We start from the raw sequence: 20,423 nt of genomic DNA, 5'->3' as shown, positions 1-20,423 counted from the left end.
GTGGTTGGACGATCGCAACGTCTGTATCGGGATGCCCTTCCATCAGCCTCAGCCTCAATTGACTCTGACGACCGATGCCTCTCTGGAAGGCTGGGGCGCCCACCTACTCGACCTGGTTGTCAAGGACAAGTGGGCGGCCCAGGACAAACATCTCCACATCAATGCTTTGGAGATGCTCGCAGTCGAAAAGGCTCTGAGGGCATTCGAGCTCACGGTCACAGGCAAGGTGGTCCTCCTCAGAACGGACAATACTACCGTGATGTATTATATCAACAAGCAGGGAGGCACCAAGTCCAAGACTCTGCTCGAAATCACTCTTCGCATCTGGGACTAGTGCATCCAGAGACGCGTGCTCCTCCAGGCGATTCACCTCCCAGGAGAGGACAACGAACTGGCAGATCGTCTAAGCAGATCCTCTTCGGTGTGCCACGAGTGGAGGCTCCATCCAGAAACAGTCGGCGACCTGTTCGAGCGGTGGGGAACCCCCCGGATTGACCTCTTCGCGACCGAGTGGAACAGCCACTGTCCCCAGTTCTGCTCCAGAAGGCTAATGGACGGATCCCTCGGAGACACGTTCGCCTTCCTCTGGATGGGAGAGCTGCTGTACGCCTTTCCTCCCTTCCCTCTCATCACCAGGGTGGTGTCCAAGATGACAGCGGACCGTTCGCATGCGATCCTGATCACCCCGTGGTGGCCCAGACAGCCGTGGTTCGCATCCCTTCTCCACCTCTCCAGGAGATGCTTCCTCCGCCTCGACTTCCGTCCCGACCTGCTGTCGACCCAGGACGGCCAGATCTTGCACCCGGACATCGTGAACCTACCGCTGGTGGCCTGGAAGATACAGCCCTAACCGCCCTGCCGGAGTCGGTGAGGACGGTGATCCTGGCTGCAAGGAAACCCTCTACTCAGCGGTCCTATGCCCTGAAATGGAAACGGTTTAACCTCTTCCTTGATGGGAAGGGCTTGTCTCCTGCTCAAGTGTCCACTCCGGTGGTGCTGGAATTTTTGATGGCGCTCTTGGATGAGGGGCTGTGCCTCGCGTCCATCAAGTGCTATTTGTCTGCCATTTGTGCTAAGTACCAATTCGGGGGGAGGGCTTCCTTTTTTAGGGATCCTTTGGTGAAAGGGTTCCTTAAGGGATGTGCCAACTTGCATCCTCCTGTGTCGGTACCGGCGCCGGCTTGGAGCTTGGAGGCGGTACTGTCCGCACTCCAATCCAAGCCCTTTGAACCGATGGCCACGGCGGACTTGAGACTACTGACTTGGAAAACCGCCTTTCTTGTGGCCATCACCTCTCCCCGCCGTGCGGGCGAACTCTGTGCCTTGCGGAGGGACCAGCCCTTCCTGAGGTTTCACAAAGATAAGGTGGTCCTGCGGACTGACATTACTTTCTTGCCTAAGGTTGTGTCTGCTTTCCATATGTGCCAGGACATTGTGTTGCCGACCCTCGCTTCCAACCCGACTTTGGATGCGGAGCGGAGCCTGCACTCTCTTGATGTCAGGAGAGCGCTGGCGTTTTACCTGGACAGAACTGCTGCCTCCAGTCGGTCCGAGAGACTTTTCCAATGCTACTCGGTACCGAAAAAAGGGTTGCCTGTGTCTGCGCAGAGGTTTTCGAAATGGGTGGCCGGTACCATTCACCTCTGCTATGAACTCTTGGGCAAACCTCTCCCTGGCAGGGTTCGGTCCCATTCTACAAGGGCAATGTCAGCGTCTTCCGCATTCCTCTCGGGGATCCCCTTGGAGGATGTCTGTAAGGCTGCTGTCTGGTCCCAACCTTTGACTTTTATCAAACATTATAGGTTGGACACCAGAGCCATTCGAGACGCAGCTTTTGGGAGGGCTGTGTTGGTTTCAGGGTTGCATTGATTGCACTACTGATGGTTTGTGTTTTTAGCATGTATGTGCATAATGCCACTGTTTTACATTCTGTTGAATGTTGATTTGCACGATTTCAATGGGATTGGTCTTGCATGACCCTTTCTTCCCTTCTCAGGGTTTGCAATGTTATTGCAATGTTGAGTTTGTGCATGAACAAAAAGACTGACTCTTTTTATGGTTCAAGGTGTTTATTGTTGTAATAAATGTACCTTTGGTTTACCATAGCTTTGGTCTCAGGACACTCCCTCCGCCGCATACCTAAGCTTGTCAGTCTAAACCCATTTGTATGATTCGCAGAGACCACGAAGAAGAAGGACAGGTTGCTTACCTGTAACTGTATTTCTTTGAGTGGTCATCTGCGAATACATACAAATCCCACCCGTCCATCCCCTCAGTGTCCTGCTCTTATTGCCTCTTTCCATCGCCTGCTTGGCGGAAAAAATTGCGGAACTGGGGAAAGAGCGGGAAGGCAGGGGCCTTATAACGGGTGGGCGGGGTTACCGCCAAAAAGTTTCTATATGTTGCAAAGTAAACTTTGCCCAGTGATTCTAGAAGTTTCCGAACAGCACTGCGCAGGCGCAGTGAAACCCATTTGTATGTATTCGCAGATGACCACTCGAAGAAATACAGTTACAGGTAAGCAACCTGTCCTTCTCCAGGTGTTTATGGACTGCAGCCCCCATTTACCTTAGTTGATACATCTAGTGGAGAGGATGGTTGTTGCAGCACAACATCTGGAGGGTCACACTTTCTGAATCCCTGCTGCAAACAAAGGATGTTAAGAATTTTTAGGTTTCTTGCTCTGGAACGGTGGGGCATAAAGACTGTTTTTCTAATGGGACAGGCGAGTAACGCAGACTACTCTTGCCCAACTTCTTTCAAGATACTTACATGGAGATTTTGGAGAAGTTACTTTCTAGATTACAAGTCCCAGAATCACCCATTCTCCATTGGCCATTGGATGTGCTGTCTGAAATATGAAAAGTAACATTTCCAGTCTTGACTATATGTGATATGCAGAATCCTTACTCAAGGAGCTAGACTAAAGAATTGTCAGTCATGGCAGCATAAGCATCTCTTTGACCACTTTGTTCCTCATTTTGAGTTTGATGTCGCTCAGAGCTAATGGGACTCTCTGTGATACTTTAAATACCCCTGCTTTTAATTGCGCACATCCCAGAATCAACCCAGCCAGCAACATCCCTTGGAGTGAATCCATGCTTAACGCTCCTACTTAATGTGCCTGTACAGTTAGTACAATTTCTCTGTTCTAGAGAAATCTCTAACTATTGTGATACGATAGAAGTGGATAGCAATATGCCATAAATGCAGTGTAGTGAGAGCGATTGATATATCGGACAGTGTGCAAGAAATACATTCACATTCTCACCCTGCAGTATTGGAAAAGCATACCATGCCATGATCCAAGCATTGACACTAGATCAGTCCCAGTAAAGCTCTGGAATTAAGCCATAAGTGGTTTGAGGATATGAGCCAGAATAAACAATATTTTGCTGCTTTCCCCTCCATCCTAGACAATCTGTTTGCAGCCTTGTAAGTGTGTAGAATGGAACTGAGTTGTGTGGCTTGCTTACTGCACTGGCCACAAACTGGAGAGGCCTCAGGTGGATTGTTTAAGAGATGCTGTCTGTCTTGTGGTGATCTTTGTTAGCTCTGCATGGACTGATTCATTTGTTCTGCTTGTGTAAAAATTCTCTAATTCTTGGCTGGAATCATTTTGCATATTATGGCAGTGATTTCACTTGTTCTGGGATCATGTGGCAGTGGCTAAAGAAGAGAGAGGGAAGCTCTGAGAAGCCTGTTTTTTCACGTGCCTTGCTTCCTTCACAACTGCAGCAAAATTCCAGTATTCCAGTATCTATCTCATCCCTGCCCAGCACTGTTTAGACTTGGTAACTCCTGCTTTGTTGCACATGGCATTCAGCAGTTACTGTTAATACATAAGCTTGAAGATGCAGTGCTAAGCATGAATTATTTCTGGTTGCTTTGTAATATTTTATTGGCATGAGTATGTGAGGAGAGGAAATGAACAGTCTTGTTCCTTTTAATGCCTGCCACTTTGTGGCTTCTGTTTTGCTGATCAGCAGTGACAAATCAGTTTGACTCAAGCACATGTAAGGGCCAGATCTTAGGCTTTCCCCACAGATTTATGCCCACTTAACTCATGACAAATGCTGGATTAGGTACCCCATCCCTGCTTGTTTGTGGCTGATAAATTCCTACAACTTCCAAGATGTCTGATTAGTTTAGAAATTGTTGCATTCAAAGCAAAGTTAGAACTGTGGCTGCAAAGTATGTAATTGTTAATCTGGAGGACAGATGGTCCTCTAACAGTACACACTGTGGGGCTGCAACAAGAATCTTGGCTACAAACTTGCCTGGCTGATATGCTGGCTAAATGAAAGAAGGCATCTGTAGCATGTCCTCTGGTGGACAACCAGGTGTACAGCTTTCTTGCTAGGCTGATGCTCAGATGGCGGTTAAATTGTCACCTGCTTTTGGCCTCTATCCTTCTGACATAGTTTCACTGTGGCTTACATCCTGCCAGGTTGAGGGATGTTTGTTTCTCAGTTGGGCATGATGCCAGAACAGGCTCAAATCTTGTAGCAATTAGTAGTGCCATGCAGGAATGAATTAAAATGCAATTGATGGTCTGGCCTTAGGGCCCGTCCTCATGCTTACATTTTCAGTCATGCAAGTCTCCATGAGGTGACTTCTAAGTTAACATTAGATTCACATGTGGATTAATTTTTATTAAGGCCTTGAGATTTAGTCATAAATGCCTCCTGTGTTTAAAACACATGGAGGGAGAAAAGGTCCTTCTTCCATTGTCACCATCCCTGACAACCGGGTCACATACTTGGTGGAAGATCTGAACTGGGATCTTTGCCTTCAGCTATATGTGTAAATATGTGAAGCACACTGATGACTAGAACTTTGGTTTGAATTAGTACTGATCTGATTATGAAAGCCAGAGTTTTCCTTTACAGAGTAAATATTGACTCTTGCTACAGGTAAACCATGTATTCCCCTAACCAAATTGTTGTGGTAAAGCCATCTCGAGAATCAGCCACTGGCCTTCAGTTATGGATATCACATGGAAAATCTATTGCTCTCATGTCAACAGTTTATTCCACATGACCCTGAGAAGAACCAGAATTAGGTACATTAGAAGGCAGTAAGATCCCATCAGTCATACAGCGAGAGTGTGAACTTAATGGAGTATTTGTAGAGATTGTATGTACCTCTGCTACACACTGTACTACTTGCTGCCAGTCACATTACTCACACATGCTTCCTTGTCCATTTAAAGTTGATGCTGAGTTTCAACAACCTCTGGAGAAATTCTCTCATGGGCACCAGTTCAAAGTTGCCTTAACCAGTGAGCCTATGCTTTGTGGAGATATCAGGAGCTCCTTTATCCTGATCTGATCAATGGATTATTTTGCTCACTATTGCCTATTATGAGTGGTACTTGTTCTCAAGTAGAGGTGGTTGCAGCTCTGCTGATATGCTGGGAAGTGAACCTGGGATGTTAAAGGATACAGAGCATGTGCTGCTTTATAGTTTGGCTGCAGGGACATGGTTATCTCTGAACTCTGACCTTGTCTTAAAATGAAAATGCCAGTAAACTTGCCAGCATCAAGATAATACATGGTTTGCCCTTACTACAGAGCTTTGAGAAGTTCTTTTTCTTGACTATTATTCTCTGGCCACTGCTCATACTGATTAGGGGATTATGAAAGTGGAAGATCCAAAAAGTAACTTTTAAAAACTTGGCTTTATAGCACTAGTAAATAGTGTGAAAGAAAAGAACAGGATCTTTCATATGGGATTTTATTTAGGTAGGATTTGAATAACTCTCATTTCAATTTACATTGGTAAAAACTGATGATCCCTTTACACAGTAGTGTTGTGTGTACTAAGGAAGGCAAGTAATAGAACTGTAGACCATGAGTCCAATTAAATGTGCTTTCCACCTGTCTGTTTCAGCATGCTGATGTGGTTAACTGTTTGGCTTCATAAGAGACCATGTTAGTTTGTTGTTGAAACAGCGAACTTGGTGTGCATACTGCTCCATGGTAACCCTGGAGCTGTGAAGCATAGAATGTAAATATCAGATGTCAGTATCTCATCTTTCTCTCTTTCTCTCCCTCTCCCTTTCTTTTGCAGGTGTTCAGAACTGACCTGATCACTGCTATGAAGCTACCTGATTCTTACCAGCTAAACCCTGATGATTACTATGTGTTGGCAGATCCCTGGAGACAGGAATGGGAGAAGGGTGTTCAGGTGCCAGTCAGTCCTGGGACAATCCCAGAGCCCAGAGCCAGGTATAGTTTGGTGAAGCCACTAGGAAACCAAACAATCATCCCATTTACCTAATTTTTTAAGCAACTCTAGATGCCTGTATTTTGGATTTCCATATTTAGTCTGATCAGGTGGATCTAAGAATCTGCAACTTTGTGACTGGGGCTTTCAGAGGTGTGCTTCATTCCTTTGCATCCTTTAGTCTCATTTCTGATCAGTCCTTCCAGGGAGGTGGAGAACAAGCTGGGATTATTCTTCTACTGCTATTTGTGACCATACAGATTGCCTTAGCCAAAAGCAGTAGGCTCAGTTCTTTAGGGAGGAACTTGTTTCTTTTCCTCCTTTCCTCTGCCCATGTCTAGAAATGCTGATTCCTCATAGAAGTGACATAAATTACATAGGTATTGACAGAAAATAACTTCTAAAAAGGTTTGCTTCATGGCAATTGTGGCTGAAACCTTATAAATATGTGAACACATAGTTCAGATTTCTGATTGTCACAATGGGTGACCTGTATTAAGCTCAATTTCTAAATTTCCCTGTTTTATTCAGCCATTCTCTGATGCTGTTACATGTCTCTATTTCCCTCCTCAAACTCCAGTGTTACCTATTTATACATAACAAACTCATTTTCCTTCAGCAAAACCCACTACCACAGTAACATGATCTGTGGAAAAATGAGAAAATTCTGCAATGTTCAACCAGAATGAAATCATTTCAGAATATGTACACATTAATACTGATTTAGGGTGTGCCTGCCTGGTCCAGAATACTCCAGGAGCAGCCTGGAGTATTCTGATTCTGAAGCTGCCTCAGTGTTGCGCTGTTACCCAGGCACTCCGGAGCAGCAGCGGTTGGCTGTTACACACACACATACCCTGCTGTGCTGCCACAGGTCACTCCCCCAGAAGCTGAAAACAAGGTGCTCAATTTCGATCACCTGTCTGGGTGCTTCATTCTGAGCTCGGGGGGAGTAACTTGCACTGACGGGTGGCACAGCAGGATGTGTGTGTGAACAGCCCACTGATGTTCTGGAAGAACCAGAGCAAAAGATGAGGGTTTTTAAAAATTCAGTATAGAGGGGGATACAGTGGGTTCAGTGCTATTTGCATCAGAACTAGGGATTAGGCCTTGAGTCATCAGGACTATTTGTCCTGAGGATATGGGGAGGATGTGTTATTTGGTTTGTGCGGACACAGCCTTATTCACTGTGGTCATTCTTTTAGATCGCATATTAGATTTAAGAGTGTAGGAAGCTGCCTTATACCATCTCAAACCACCTCCTTTTAATATTATGATGGCATGAATTGAACCTGCAGACTATGGTGTAGAAAGTATATATATTCTCAGAAGCTGTTCCTCCCTTAAACTATAGATTACCCCCCCTCCCCCAAACAGAAGTGACCATACAAATATTATACTATTAGGAGCTTTTCTCATTGTGGAATGTGAAGCTTTCCTTGTAAAATGTTCTAGGTAATTATATAAAATGTTATGTCTGTAACCTCCATCTATTGTTTTCAGCATGATTCCCCCATGAGTCTTTCATGTGACTGCTGCATAAATTAATTTCATGTTGGCATCCAGCTTTGAAGTATAGTCTGAAGTTGTGAAGATTTGTGGTTGCATAATTTGTGTTGAAAGTGCAGCATAGCCTGTGTTCTAAATGTGATTTTGGCTATATTCAAATATTCTATAAAAATAGAATAGGGTAAATCCTATTCATTTAATTTAGATGCAGACAGAAAGAGAGTGATTTAAAAGAGAGTTAAAAACATTGTTTTTTAACCAGGTTTATATAACTTTGAAATTTGATTGCTGTTGTCTTGGCTGCATGTATTTCTTGTCTTTATATGTTTACTCATATGCTTACATCTTTTAGATAGGTTTCTTGCTTCTTTTATGAGTGATAGAAATATAGATTTTCCAGATTATTAAGTAGAATGAAGGCTACTTAGTTTCCTTGCTTTTGCAGTTTTTAGATTCAGTATTTTACTGATAAAGTATTTAGAGTTGATCTTTATGGTTTCTGGCAGATTCATTAACGTCAAGTACAAAATGTGGCTACCATGCATAGGATCAGTGTGCTAAGAATTTTTCACCTGTTCTCAAACGCAGCACTCCAATTTTATTGGGCAAAATTGGATGCCTGTGCACACCTTTAATATTCTCATTCAAGTTTCTTGCTACATTAGGTGCAATTTTTTGAGTGTTGCAGAAGTGCTCTTGAGTTTATAGGAGTCCTCAGTACATGGGCTTCCTGCTATGATGGCACTGTATTGTATTCTGAATTTTGAAGGGGTCCCTTAATACCTGTTATTCAGTGCTGCATCATGAGAGAGCAGAAGACGGAGAAATCTGACTTGTTTTTGAGACCCAGAAACTCATACCCCACTTCAGGACATGTATTTCAATAGAATAATATCTTTGTAGTTTGAGTTTTCATGGACCCATTCATGGATTATCATATGGCAGTGACAGGTCCCATGTGGTTGAGCTGAAGTTTTATGATCTAAAGTGAATATATTGTATGATAATTGAAATACAACCTATTCTTGCATTTGTTGCATTTCTGATATCCCTTTATCTTGCAGTTTATGCAGTAAAGGTGACCCGTCTATAAATATATTAATACATACCCAGTGAGATGAATTTTTAGATAAATCCAGAAGACTATATAACCCCTCTCCACAATTTTGATGTTTTGATTCTTTGCATTTAATAATATTTTTGGATTTTTATTCATTTTAAAATAGTTTTAAAATGTGTATTTTATCATTCTTGCTACAGTGCACCCTTGCTATCTGCGAGGGATCTGTTCCATACACACCCAACCCGTGGATAAAAAGTCCCATTCTTTTTCAATGGGCACATGCTCCCGCTTGCACCACCACATGTACGTGTGCCCATTGAGAAAGCCAGGGCTTTCCATCCACAGAAGCTCAGACCACGGATGGCAAGCCTGTGGTTGGTGCAGGCGCACTGTATTTAAAAGCTGATGCTATTTTAAACATGTTGTAAACTGTCTAGAGCATTTTTTTAGAAGAAGAAAGGCAGAGTATAAATACTTTTAATAGCTAATAAAATCAGATATTTTTATTTTGTTATAAGCTGCCTTGGGTCCTCTGTTGGGAGAAAATGGGATAACACACACACACACACACACACACACACACACACACACTTATGCAGTCACATCACTGTAGTGTTATGGGATGATGAGATGGTCTTTGTGAAACTTTGGACAGTAAATTGAATGGGAGGAGGTTTTGTAGCCTTCAAGAGAACTAACACTTTCTGTTTGTTACACTTTCAGAGTTGTGTCAGAGACAAAAGCAGTCATATTTACCAGACCTCGGAAATACATTCTTTCCTCGGGTTCAGAGCCCCCTGAGCTTGGCTATGTTGATATTCGAACTTTGGCTGAGAGTGTATGTCGCTATGACCTTAATTACATGGATGTCGCATGGTTGGAAATGGCCAATGAAGAATTCAAAGAAATGGGTGAGTGAAGCATTGCAGTACTAACCAGCGATGGGTTGAATTTTGAGAGAAGTGCCAGGGACCAGGCCAAGTTGTTATAGTGGTACAGCTGTCCTTCATATTGTGTATGATTGAGCTGTGTGTTCAGAAACAAAAAGAGGGGGAAACCCAAACAAGTTGTATATTTTTGTATATTCATGGGATAGATGGGATGTGATGATCAGAGAAGAAAGAAAAGTTTAAGACAAATAGAAACACTGCTCTAGGTTGAGAAGTGGCAATATGACAGCTGTTTTCTCAAAGACAGGATTTCTAAGACATGGTTGAAAACTAAGGGAAATGGAAACCTGCCTGAGAATCCAAATAAGGTTATGCTGAAATGCTTTAATAGGCTAGTTAATTTAGCTTATGAACTACTCAGAGTTGTCTAGAGGTTGTGGAAACATTCAGAAAGTACCCTTCACATTTCTCTAGAATTGACAGAAAATATTTGAAAGGCTTCTGTGAAGTTTACTACACACATGCGTGCATGCACATGCACGCGCACACACACACACAAACAACTTCATTTATATACTGCTTCATACTGAACTAACAGCGTCTAAGTGGTTTACAACTGTAAGCTAATTGCCCCCAACAATCTGGGTACTCATTTTAGTGACCTTAGAAGGATGCAAGCCTGAGTCGAGCTTGAGCCCTTTTGCTGGTATTGAACTCGCAACCTTATGGTTTTGAGTGAGTGGCTGCAGTACTGGCATTTAACCACTGCACCACAGGGCTCTACACCCAGTATTTCAGTGTGTGTGCATGTGTATATATATGTATATATACACACGCATACAAACACATACCCAGTATTTCACAGAACAATGATTACAACAAACAACATGTTGTAAGACAAACTAAACTTCACAAGTGTTTAGAATGACTGGTTGAGTAAGAACATTTTTGCTTGGGGTTGAAAAGACTGTAAGTCAAGATCAAAGGGAGCCTTTTTTGGGTGGACATCCCACAATCCAAGTGGCTCTGTCAAAAAGTCTCCTCTTTGTTGTTAAGTAGCATTGCTTTGATAAAGGAGACCCTTAGAGAACACCTGGGTTTAGTCTGGCTGCGATTCAGCAGAGAGACCTTATAAGGCTGCACATTCCTCTTTTGGTGCTCAAGAGCAACTGGAATGAGCCTAGTTACCCCCGGTCAGCAAGTCAGTGGCTAGGGAAATGGAGCTGTATCTAGCAGCCCTTTGGCTGTTGTTGTATGCTGAGGTGGGGTGGGGACCTACATGCTGGGTTCATCCTTTGACAAGATCCAGAAAAGTATATATAACCCCCAGTTTCACCTGCGTATGTTACCTAAAAGAAGCTGACCTGTAAGTTCATTGTGTAGTGTGTGAAGACAGTGGAATTGTCCATTGACTACTCTAGGCACAGGTTGATAGTAGGGTGAAATTTATTGAATTCTGGTGGAACTTTGTAGTTGATGGTTTTCTGTGACTTCACATGATGAAGATGTCATCAATATATATATCGTAGTTAGATGGGAGGTTGCTAGGTGTAAGAGCTGAGGAAGTGTTGCTCCAGTTCAGTTATGAATATGTTTGTGTCCCGTGTTCCTTGAAATTTCAATGTCGCCCTCTGTGGCCCTCCAGATATTTTTGGGTATCCCATAATTCCACACCGTTGGCTAAACGAGATAGGGTAAGGCTATTGGGATTTCTAGCTAAAAACATTTGGAGGACCAGAGTTGCCTACAGTGATATAAAATTGATATAAGAAGCTTTAACCATCAGTGTCTTTGTGTCTAGATTAGCAGCCAGCTTGTATCCTGTACAAAGAGAAATACAAGATATGAATAAATAAAATCTATTTTTTTTAAAAAAGATAAATAAACGCCATTGGATTAAATAATTAATTTTTCAGGGATGCCTGAACTGGATGAATATACCATGGAGAGAATCATGGAAGAATTTGAACAGCGATGCTATGACAACATGAATCATGCCATTGAGACTGAAGAGGGGCTTGGAATCGAGTATGATGAGGATGTGGTCTGTGATGTTTGCCAGTCTCCAGATGGTGAAGATGGCAATGAGATGGTGTTCTGTGACAAATGCAATATTTGTGTTCATCAGGTATCAAAGACATATGCAACCATAATTAATATTGAGACTATTTTGTATATATTTTTCCATGGCAAGGAGAACGTACTGAAGATTTTAAACAATGCCAATATTTTTTATAAAGATGCTTGGGTATTGTAGGTGAAATACATTTGTATAAGCAAAAAAAGAGAAAGAGATGAGAAGAGAAGAGATGGGAAGGAGATTTGCTTGATAATTTGGATAAAGTATTGGTGGCTGAGAGAGCGCAATGTAGCAATTTGATGGACTGACACTTTGGGGATCAGGATTCAATTCCCTGCTTGACCATGGAAACCCACTGGGTGACCTTGCATGAGTCACATTATCAGACTCAGAAAATCCTATCGCCTTAAGGTTGCCATAAGTTGGAAATGACTTGAAGGTACACAAAAACAGCAACAACAACTCAACACAACACAATTGGTGGCTGCCTATTGGAGGGCTTCTCTATGCCTCTCATGTTTCTAAATCAGGGCAGATGATTTCCAACAGTGCTGGGAGAGGGCTGTATCTGTTTGGCTCTTCCACGTTCATTTTCTTGGGGAAATCCACGAGATTGGGTGCTTCTTTTCTTATGCACCTGTCCAAAAATAAGAGAAAGATCCTGATCCAGCTCTTATGGCCCTTAATAGGAATGCTCACCATTGGGATTAAAAGATATGTGTCTCTTTACGTGGGAAAGGCTATGTAGATCACTCATCATGGGAATATCTAAAAAAGAAATCTCTTGAGCAATTAGGCAGTGTGTCCCAACTTGTGGCCCTTCAGATTGGATCACAACTTATAAAAATTACTTGTGTGGGCTACAACTCCCATAATTTTCCAAGGTCACACAACATGTTGGCAGGAACATTGTGGTAGTTCTAGTCCAAAAACAAAGAATCCCAAGCTTGGTATTGGACTATATATACCATCATCACCAACTTGCATGGGCATTGGCCGTTGGCTAGGGATGGTAGCAGCTACACTCTTATACTTCCACAAATTATGAAATGCAGGTGTAGACAATTTTTCTTTATATAATGTGTAGAAAGTGCATTATCCATATTCATTTTTAAATTTAAAATGTTGGAGGGGACCCAGACCCACAGACAGATTTTAAAATCTTTTAAAAAAAAGAAATTGGGTTGTTTCTATTTCTCATTCATTTTCCCTTTATAAAGATCACCAGGTTCTTCTCTGGTCTTGTAGCTACATCCATAACAAACATTTATTATATACATTACTGTAAGCGTCTGAGGTCTAACAGCAGAGTAGCCTACCATAGATACATGACAAATGTTTTCAGAGCAGAACAAAATTTAGATGGCTATTTTTAATATATCAGCATTTTGTGGTTGACTGTTTCCTGTTGAGGGAGAAGTCCACCATGTGCTTCTGTTTATTTTATAGTTTTTGAATTTTGTCCTTTTACCAATAATGTCTGATAAACAATGAAGGGTTTCATTATTTCTTTTGGTGATGTGCTAGAAAAAGGCATATAAATGTGTTCACGTATCCAGTAGGGAAAACTTTATTGTTTTGTTTATTTTAAAACTCATCTGCTTGATATACTGGAAGTTATGCCTATGGCATTGTGATTACACAGAACCATATTGTTGTTGTTGTTGTTCTGTGCCTTCTAGTCATTTCTGACTTATGGAAACCCTAAGGTGAACCTATCATGTGGTTTTCTTGGCAAGATTTGTTCAGAGTAGGTTTATGCACCATACAAAGATAAAAATTGTCAAAACTAATACAGGCTTGACTAAAGCTTTCCATATGTGTTTGCTGCAAGAAGCAATGACACTGCCACAGATGTGGTCATACTTTCCTTGGGGCAAAAGGCTGAGCCACCACCTAGAGTGGTAGCATTTTTACTCTTGAAACACCCTCTTTCCTTTTTTGTTTTACCTTCTCATCTTTCAGGTGAACACGGATATAAATATCTCCTGTGCTTATTTTAGTTTCAACGTTCTGGCTTAACTCCAGTTGAGATAATGATTAAGCCAGGCAGGAGTCTGCCTTCCCTTTGCTGTTGTAGCTGGTTAAGATTGTCTCTCTTTGGTTCTTGTTCCAGCTTCCCACAGAGTGCATTGTTAGGATTCACTCATATCTGGGATAACTATTCCAGTCAGTTCAAGACATCTGCACAGTCATTGCTTGCTGAGTCATGCAAAAAAGAATTATTGTAGTCATGCCACCATGGTTATATTTGCACTATCTTAGAAGGTACTTACAACATGGCATAACTACTAAAAATTTATTTGGCATGACTGAACAGCTGCAGGCTGTAATGATAATAATAATAATAAATAATAAATAATTTATTTATATACCGCTTTTCCTTGTAGATCAAAGCGGTGTACAGCATTTGAATAATGACCAATGTCATATTACAATACGAGCAAATTAAAAATGGTAATACAAATTTCAATCCAATATAATTATCTAAAAATATGAATTCAGCAGTATTAAAAACATAATATATATATAATATATAATCAATCAATTTGGGGGATACTTTTATTACAAAGAATTGGAAGAATAAGCTTGTTGGAAGAGGTAGGTTTTCAATGCCTTTTTAAAGGCTTCCACTGTACCACTGAGGCGGATCTCTTCTGGAAGAGCATTCCAGAGCGTGGGTGCTACAGCCGTGTAAGCTCTTTGATGAGTAGTCGCCAACCTCACCTTAGGGTGTTCGAGTAATAATTTACCTGTTGTTCTGAGAGTGTGGGGGTGGATTATGCAGGGAGAGGCGTTCCCTCAAGTAACCAGGGCCCAAGCCATTTAGGGCTGTAATGGTAATAACCAACACTTTGTATTGGGACCGGAAGTGAATTGGCAGCCAGTGGAGAGATTTTAATACGGGTGTTATATGATCTGATCTAGTTATCCCTGTAATCAATCTGGCTGCAGCATTTTGAATCAGCTGAAGCTTCCGAACATGATACAAAGGTAGCCCCATGTAGAGCGCATTACAGAAATCCAAGCGAGAGGTTACCAGTGCATGTACTACATTTTCTAGGTCCTTTCGCTCCAGACAGGGACGTAGCTGGCGTATCAGCTGAAGCTGGTACCAAGCACTCCTGGCCATCGCATCTACTTGAGATGATAACTGCAGAGATGGATCCAGGAGTATTCCCAGACTACGAACAGTGTCCTTTAGGGGAAGTTTAACCCCGTCCAGGACAGGATGGCAAATTTCCCTGTCTGGATTCGGAGCACCTGTCATGAGTACCTCTGTTCTCTCTGGATTCAGTCTGAGTTTGTTTTTCCTCATGATGGTGAGAAGTCACACATGGGTTGGCTAGATGACTTGATGGCTCATGCGTGAGATTAATTTTCTAATTTGATCCATCCGATAGCATAGGGAAGTGGATTCCTGATATCTCTTAGCTGCATGGAGTCCTGACCACTCAGAAACCACTTTAACAACATGATACGTTACATATTTGCTCCTGCTGCAGTGGAACGTTTCTTATTTTGTTTTAATGGCAGGAATTCGAATCCCTACGCAGTCTATATGGTGCCTGGAGGGATCTTTCCTAGTTAGTCTCAGCTTCACTGACAGTTTATAATGGGACCACTTCATTTATTTGTAGTGAGTGAGAAGATTATTATAATAAAAATAATTTTGTGTGTACAAAGATAGCTGCTGAAGTATAAACAAAGGGCTTGTGTAAATGTACAGTGGATCCTTGTTATCTGCTTGGGTTTGGTTTCAGGAGCCCCAGTGAATAACAAAATTTGTGTATGCTCAAGTCCCACTAAATACAATGGCATAGCAAAATGGTGTCCCTTTTATAAAATGGAAAAATTAAGGTTTGATACTTGAAATTTATACTTTTTTTGATATTTTCAAGCCGTGGATGCTTGAATCCATGTATTAAAAATCCATGGATAAGTAGGGCCAACTGTAATGCCTTTTTTATGACAATATGTTGATGTTTTGACTTTCTGCCTTTTTTCTTTCCTTATTTCCATTATCTTTTATTGTGAGAATAGGCTTGCTATGGCATTCTCAAAGTCCCAGAAGGCAGCTGGCTTTGCCGAACCTGTGCCCTTGGTGTTCAGCCAAAATGTTTATTGTGTCCCAAGAAAGGCGGAGCCATGAAGCCAACTCGAAGTGGGACAAAGTGGGTCCACGTTAGTTGTGCTCTCTGGATTCCAGAGGTGGGTGTTTAGAGCATCTGTTTTGTCTGCATAAGCTTAGAATGGAGGTACCTCCTTGTCACATTAGGTTTTACAGCAAGAGATGACATTTGAAAACACAATAGTATAAGGAAGGATCTAATTAGGGGAATTTTTATTTAGCTCAAATTGCTGAGAGGGGAGCCCTTTCAAATACCCCATGAAACCGCTTCCCGAATTGTATACGAAGGGACCAAATTATCCTTAAGAAATAGTGCAGAGACAGGGTTCTTCAATTAAAGTCTAATTTTTATTAAAAGGGAAAAATTACACAGCAACACAGACGTATACACACACTCATACAAGGCTTGGGAAATCAAGAGTGGAAATATGGAATAGTTCAAGGCAGTACTAAGGCTATACTTACTCCAGTAGGCTTCTCCAGGAATCCAATGCAGTGGGATGTGGATGGGACTCAATCATAGGAGTGAATGACTGGGCCAGGAGCCAGATCCGAGTTAAGGAGGGCAGAGTTTCCCCTGCAATACAGACTGGCCCCCTACAAGGAACTTTCAGAGGGTTCTTATAGGCAAAATCTAGCCTCTGGCAAAGGTGCTTAATGGTGAGGACAAAAGGGGTTTGTTTGCTTGGGCATTGTTAACAAAGGCTTTGCATTGTCTTGTTGAGGCAAAGTGGTCTGACAACAATTGGGGAAGATGGTAGATGAGTTAAGTTAATCACTGGCTCATCAAGTGTGAGACCTAAAACAAGATTTTACTCTTGGAGGTGATGGCTTTCCCATTTAGCAACTCCCAAACTTCCCGTGGGGAATTTCCAAAGGTGTTGTTTTCCAGGGGTCTTGTGAGGATGACTCACCTGCCTACCTGATCCACTGCTTTGAGAATTATGGCTGCTAGCCTGGCAAGGTCAGTTTGGGGTCATGAAGGAACTCCACTCACACACCAAAATTTATTAAAATCCAGTTACGCTAACAATAGGTGATAGCCCAAAGACGTCATTTGGCCAGTTGTGAGATTCTACTTGCATTATATGTGAAATAAGATATTCAGTGAGGAAAGGAGCAAAATCTTTTATCATCATGTGACATGGATGCATCATGAAACTTCTAAGTAGTGGAAGGGAGACTATGCAAGATGAAGAGCTCTTTATAAAAGCTCAGACTCCCCCCCCCCCCCCCCAGTGTGTTTACAGCTAGTTGGGGATTTTGGGCAGGGGTTCTTGTGTGTGAGAGAGAATGAGTTAAGGGATGACACCACTACATGAGGTGTTTTGGGATTTTTATGGGTTATTTTTAAACCTTTGGGGGGGGGGAGTTGGGGGACCTTGTGGAATTCAGTGGGGTATGATGTGTGTGTAAAAAAAAGATTGGGAGCCTCAAATGGCCTGCGGACCTTACTACCTCCTCCATTGTTATAGAGGCAGAGGCACAGTTGGCTATGGAGTGTCCTTCTGATGTTTTGCAGGAGCAAACAAGCCTGTCTGGGAGGAAGAGGAAGACACTCAGGCCAACATTGCATCTGAGTCCATGCTGAGGCAGACCTGCTGGTTTTGTTCCATTCCTCCCCACCCCTGGCCACATAGGGAAAGAGTGAATTTAGTGTCCATACAGCAGTTGTCACTGTAGTGTCCGTATAGTGAAGATTCAAAGCAGAAGGCTTTTCACCTAAAGCAAAAAGATTTCAGAGAGAGACAGAGTGAAGGAGCTATTAATTCAGTGCATGTTGTAGTTAAAATTTCACTTTGCAGCTGGAATAGAGAGAGCCACTGTGATGTAGTAGTCTGAGGATTGGACTACAACTTTGTGGAGACCAGGGTTTGAATCCCTGCTCAGCTATGGAAATCCTTGGGCAAGTCACACTGCCTCACCCTTAGAAGAAGGGAAGGGAATTCCCCCCCTGGACAGACTTTACCAAAAAAACTTGATAGATTTGCTTTTGGGTCACCATAAGTGATAAATGACTTGAAGACACACAATAACAACCTCAAAATTGGAAAAAGAGGTGGAGAAAGGGCACAGTGGACTACTACCAATTCTTTTATGGGGAGGATTTGGAATTCAAATATAATTTGGAGTGTAGAAGACAAGTGCTGTAAGGAGAAAATTTGAGCTGCGATGAAAGCATGCTTGACAGTCTATGCTGTTTAGGAGGGATAGAAATAAAACTGGGTTTGGTCTCCTTAAAGTAGCTACATTGCTGGATAGATTATGATTAACTTTTGGACATTAAAACAGGCAGCTGGAGATTTTTGTTTATAGTTAAATAATTCAGGATGATTGTTTTTCCTCTTTGTGCACTGCTTGATTTGTGTGTGCATGTTATTTGTATTTATTTCATGAACCTTAGGTGAGCATTGGCAGCCCAGAAAAAATGGAACCAATCACCAAGGTCTCCCATATTCCGAGCAGCAGATGGGCCCTGGTGTGCAGTCTTTGCAATGAGAAGATTGGAGCATCCATACAGGTAAGTGGAATTAGTGTTAACAGTATATATTTACTTAAGAAATTTTGCCGATCCTCTTATAGAGAAGTTTTCATTGGTAATGTCATTATTTTCATGAATTATGTTACAGAGTATTTCTGTAATGTCACTTTAGAATTTTAATCTCAAAGATGCTTTGGATTTCAAAATGTCAAGTGCTTTGGGCCTGAGGATTCTATTCTAGAATTTTTGTTCAAAGCAACCCCCCTCCCCCCCCCCCCAAAAGCTGTGTATGTTACCCAGATCTTTTGCCTCTCTGGGCAGTTTCCTGGGATCTGTAATGGTATGAGATCTGTTTTGCCTGACTCCAAAGGAAGGAAGGAAGAACAGATAGACAACCGGATTATGATTAACTCACTATGAACACCTGTCTTCCACTTGGTAGACTTACATTTTGAAAAATACATTTATTGGTTCATCCGAGATTCCCATTGCTGATGCTTTTTGAGCTAGGCACTTGAGCCATCTCAATTCGACAGGATAATCATCTGACACATTTAGCAAAATGATGATGAAATTATTTGGTTCACCTTCTAAAAAGAACTGGCATAATTTGCAAAATTTTTACACAAACTGGAATGCAGTTGTTTTAGGTTTTTGGATTTCTTTGAAGTTTGCAATGTGGTTCTTGGAAAAAATTGTGTACAAGAATGTACAAGAATAAGGAACATTACATACAAAAATGCATACATGGGGAAAATGGTGTGCAAAAAAGGACAAAATAAAAAAAATGATAAATTGGGGAAATTCCTTACAAAAACTTGTGCAGACAATTCAGAAACTGATAGAGAAATTGAACAGATTGAACCTGTGGTTTCTCTAAGTGAAATAGACAACTTTGTCCAACTTGAGTTCTGTATAACAAGTTTGTGCATAACATGTGCTCTGTGGGAAATTTTAACAAATACTGTAGTAAAGCAATCACATTTTCGGCCTAATTTGCACCAGTTTATGGTTGCATAATCTGTCACTAAAGATACTATAGGTCAGGTAGCTGATGGATACTACATCTCCTTCATTGTTCTTATGTCTGTTGTCCCTGATTGATGTTCCCTGTTTTGTTTTCTTTCTGTGAATGGTCTTGCCTTGTTTGAAAGAGCTCCTCTCTTCCTCTCTTTCATTTATTCTTGTATATCTTCCTGTTTATTATAGTCTTCCATCCCTTCTCCTTCACCAACCCCCTTTTAAAATCAAGCTAGTGTTACACGTATCTAATTAACATTTCTAGTTTCTTTGCCAGGCCAGGCCACAGGGTAGGTGGAAGGGAATGGACTGGAGTGAATGAAGATTTCTGATATCATAGAGTCCTTTGTCTTACAGTCCACAGAACATTCCCATACAGTGTACCAAAGTTACTAGTGTGTATCTGGGTATGCGGACTACCCAGATGTAATTGTGTATTTCCTGTTTATTTAAACGAACTAAAACAAACAAATGCTCACCATACACCATGTTTTTCAGCACAGTAATTGGGATTTCTTTAATGGCAGCAGAAAATAGTGATGGCAAGAAGGATGTAAAGAGCTGGTGCTGGTTTGCATGTGGCCTGTTGCTTGTTCCTATCTTAGAACATGGCTATGAAAGTGGCTTTGGAGGAGGATTATTTTAGTAGATTGTGATACTGTGGTTCTTTGGCTTTGGTGAGAACAAGGTTTTTCCCATGATCATCCTCAAAGATAGGCTGGGGAAAGACATGTGAGTGCCGAACAGCTCTTTTGGGGCATGGTCATCTTCCAACACCTGTTTCCAGTCTCTGCCCAGAACAGACAGATGTCTCTTTGCTCCTGATGTTTCTCTTTTTGTTTTTCCTCTGTTTTTATTTCTCTAGTTTTTGTAGATTTTCCTAGATTCTAAGTTTGCACCTTTCTTATCATTTGGTGATGTTGCAGCCCCAGAAGATAACTGTCAGGGCTTGGTGTATCTCCTTTGTGAGGACTCCCTTCACCTTCTAATTAGCTCTTCCAGCTTTCTAGGTGAAG

General features: G+C 41.8%; 1 protein-coding gene across 6 annotated transcripts in view; it reads left to right on the top strand.

Annotated features, from left to right (window-relative positions):
• Positions 1-20,423, top strand: part of JADE1 (jade family PHD finger 1) — a 97,485-nt gene that overhangs the window by 49,899 nt on the left and 27,163 nt on the right. For all 6 annotated transcript variants that reach the window (XM_089525816.1, XM_089525813.1, XM_089525812.1 and 3 more), the window contains 5 exons: positions 6,076-6,233; positions 9,527-9,714; positions 11,610-11,821; positions 15,818-15,985; positions 18,310-18,426. In XM_089525816.1, the coding sequence (XP_089381942.1) occupies positions 6,076-6,233; positions 9,527-9,714; positions 11,610-11,821; positions 15,818-15,985; positions 18,310-18,426 (843 nt within the window). The remainder of the gene's footprint in view (positions 1-6,075; positions 6,234-9,526; positions 9,715-11,609; positions 11,822-15,817; positions 15,986-18,309; positions 18,427-20,423) is intronic.

This window comes from Sceloporus occidentalis, unplaced genomic scaffold (genome assembly GCF_023333645.1).
Source record: "Sceloporus occidentalis isolate IW3139 unplaced genomic scaffold, rSceOcc1.0.p SCAF_5, whole genome shotgun sequence".
NCBI lineage: Eukaryota > Metazoa > Chordata > Lepidosauria > Squamata > Phrynosomatidae > Sceloporus > Sceloporus occidentalis.
This window is presented reverse-complemented; position numbering and strand designations above follow the sequence as displayed.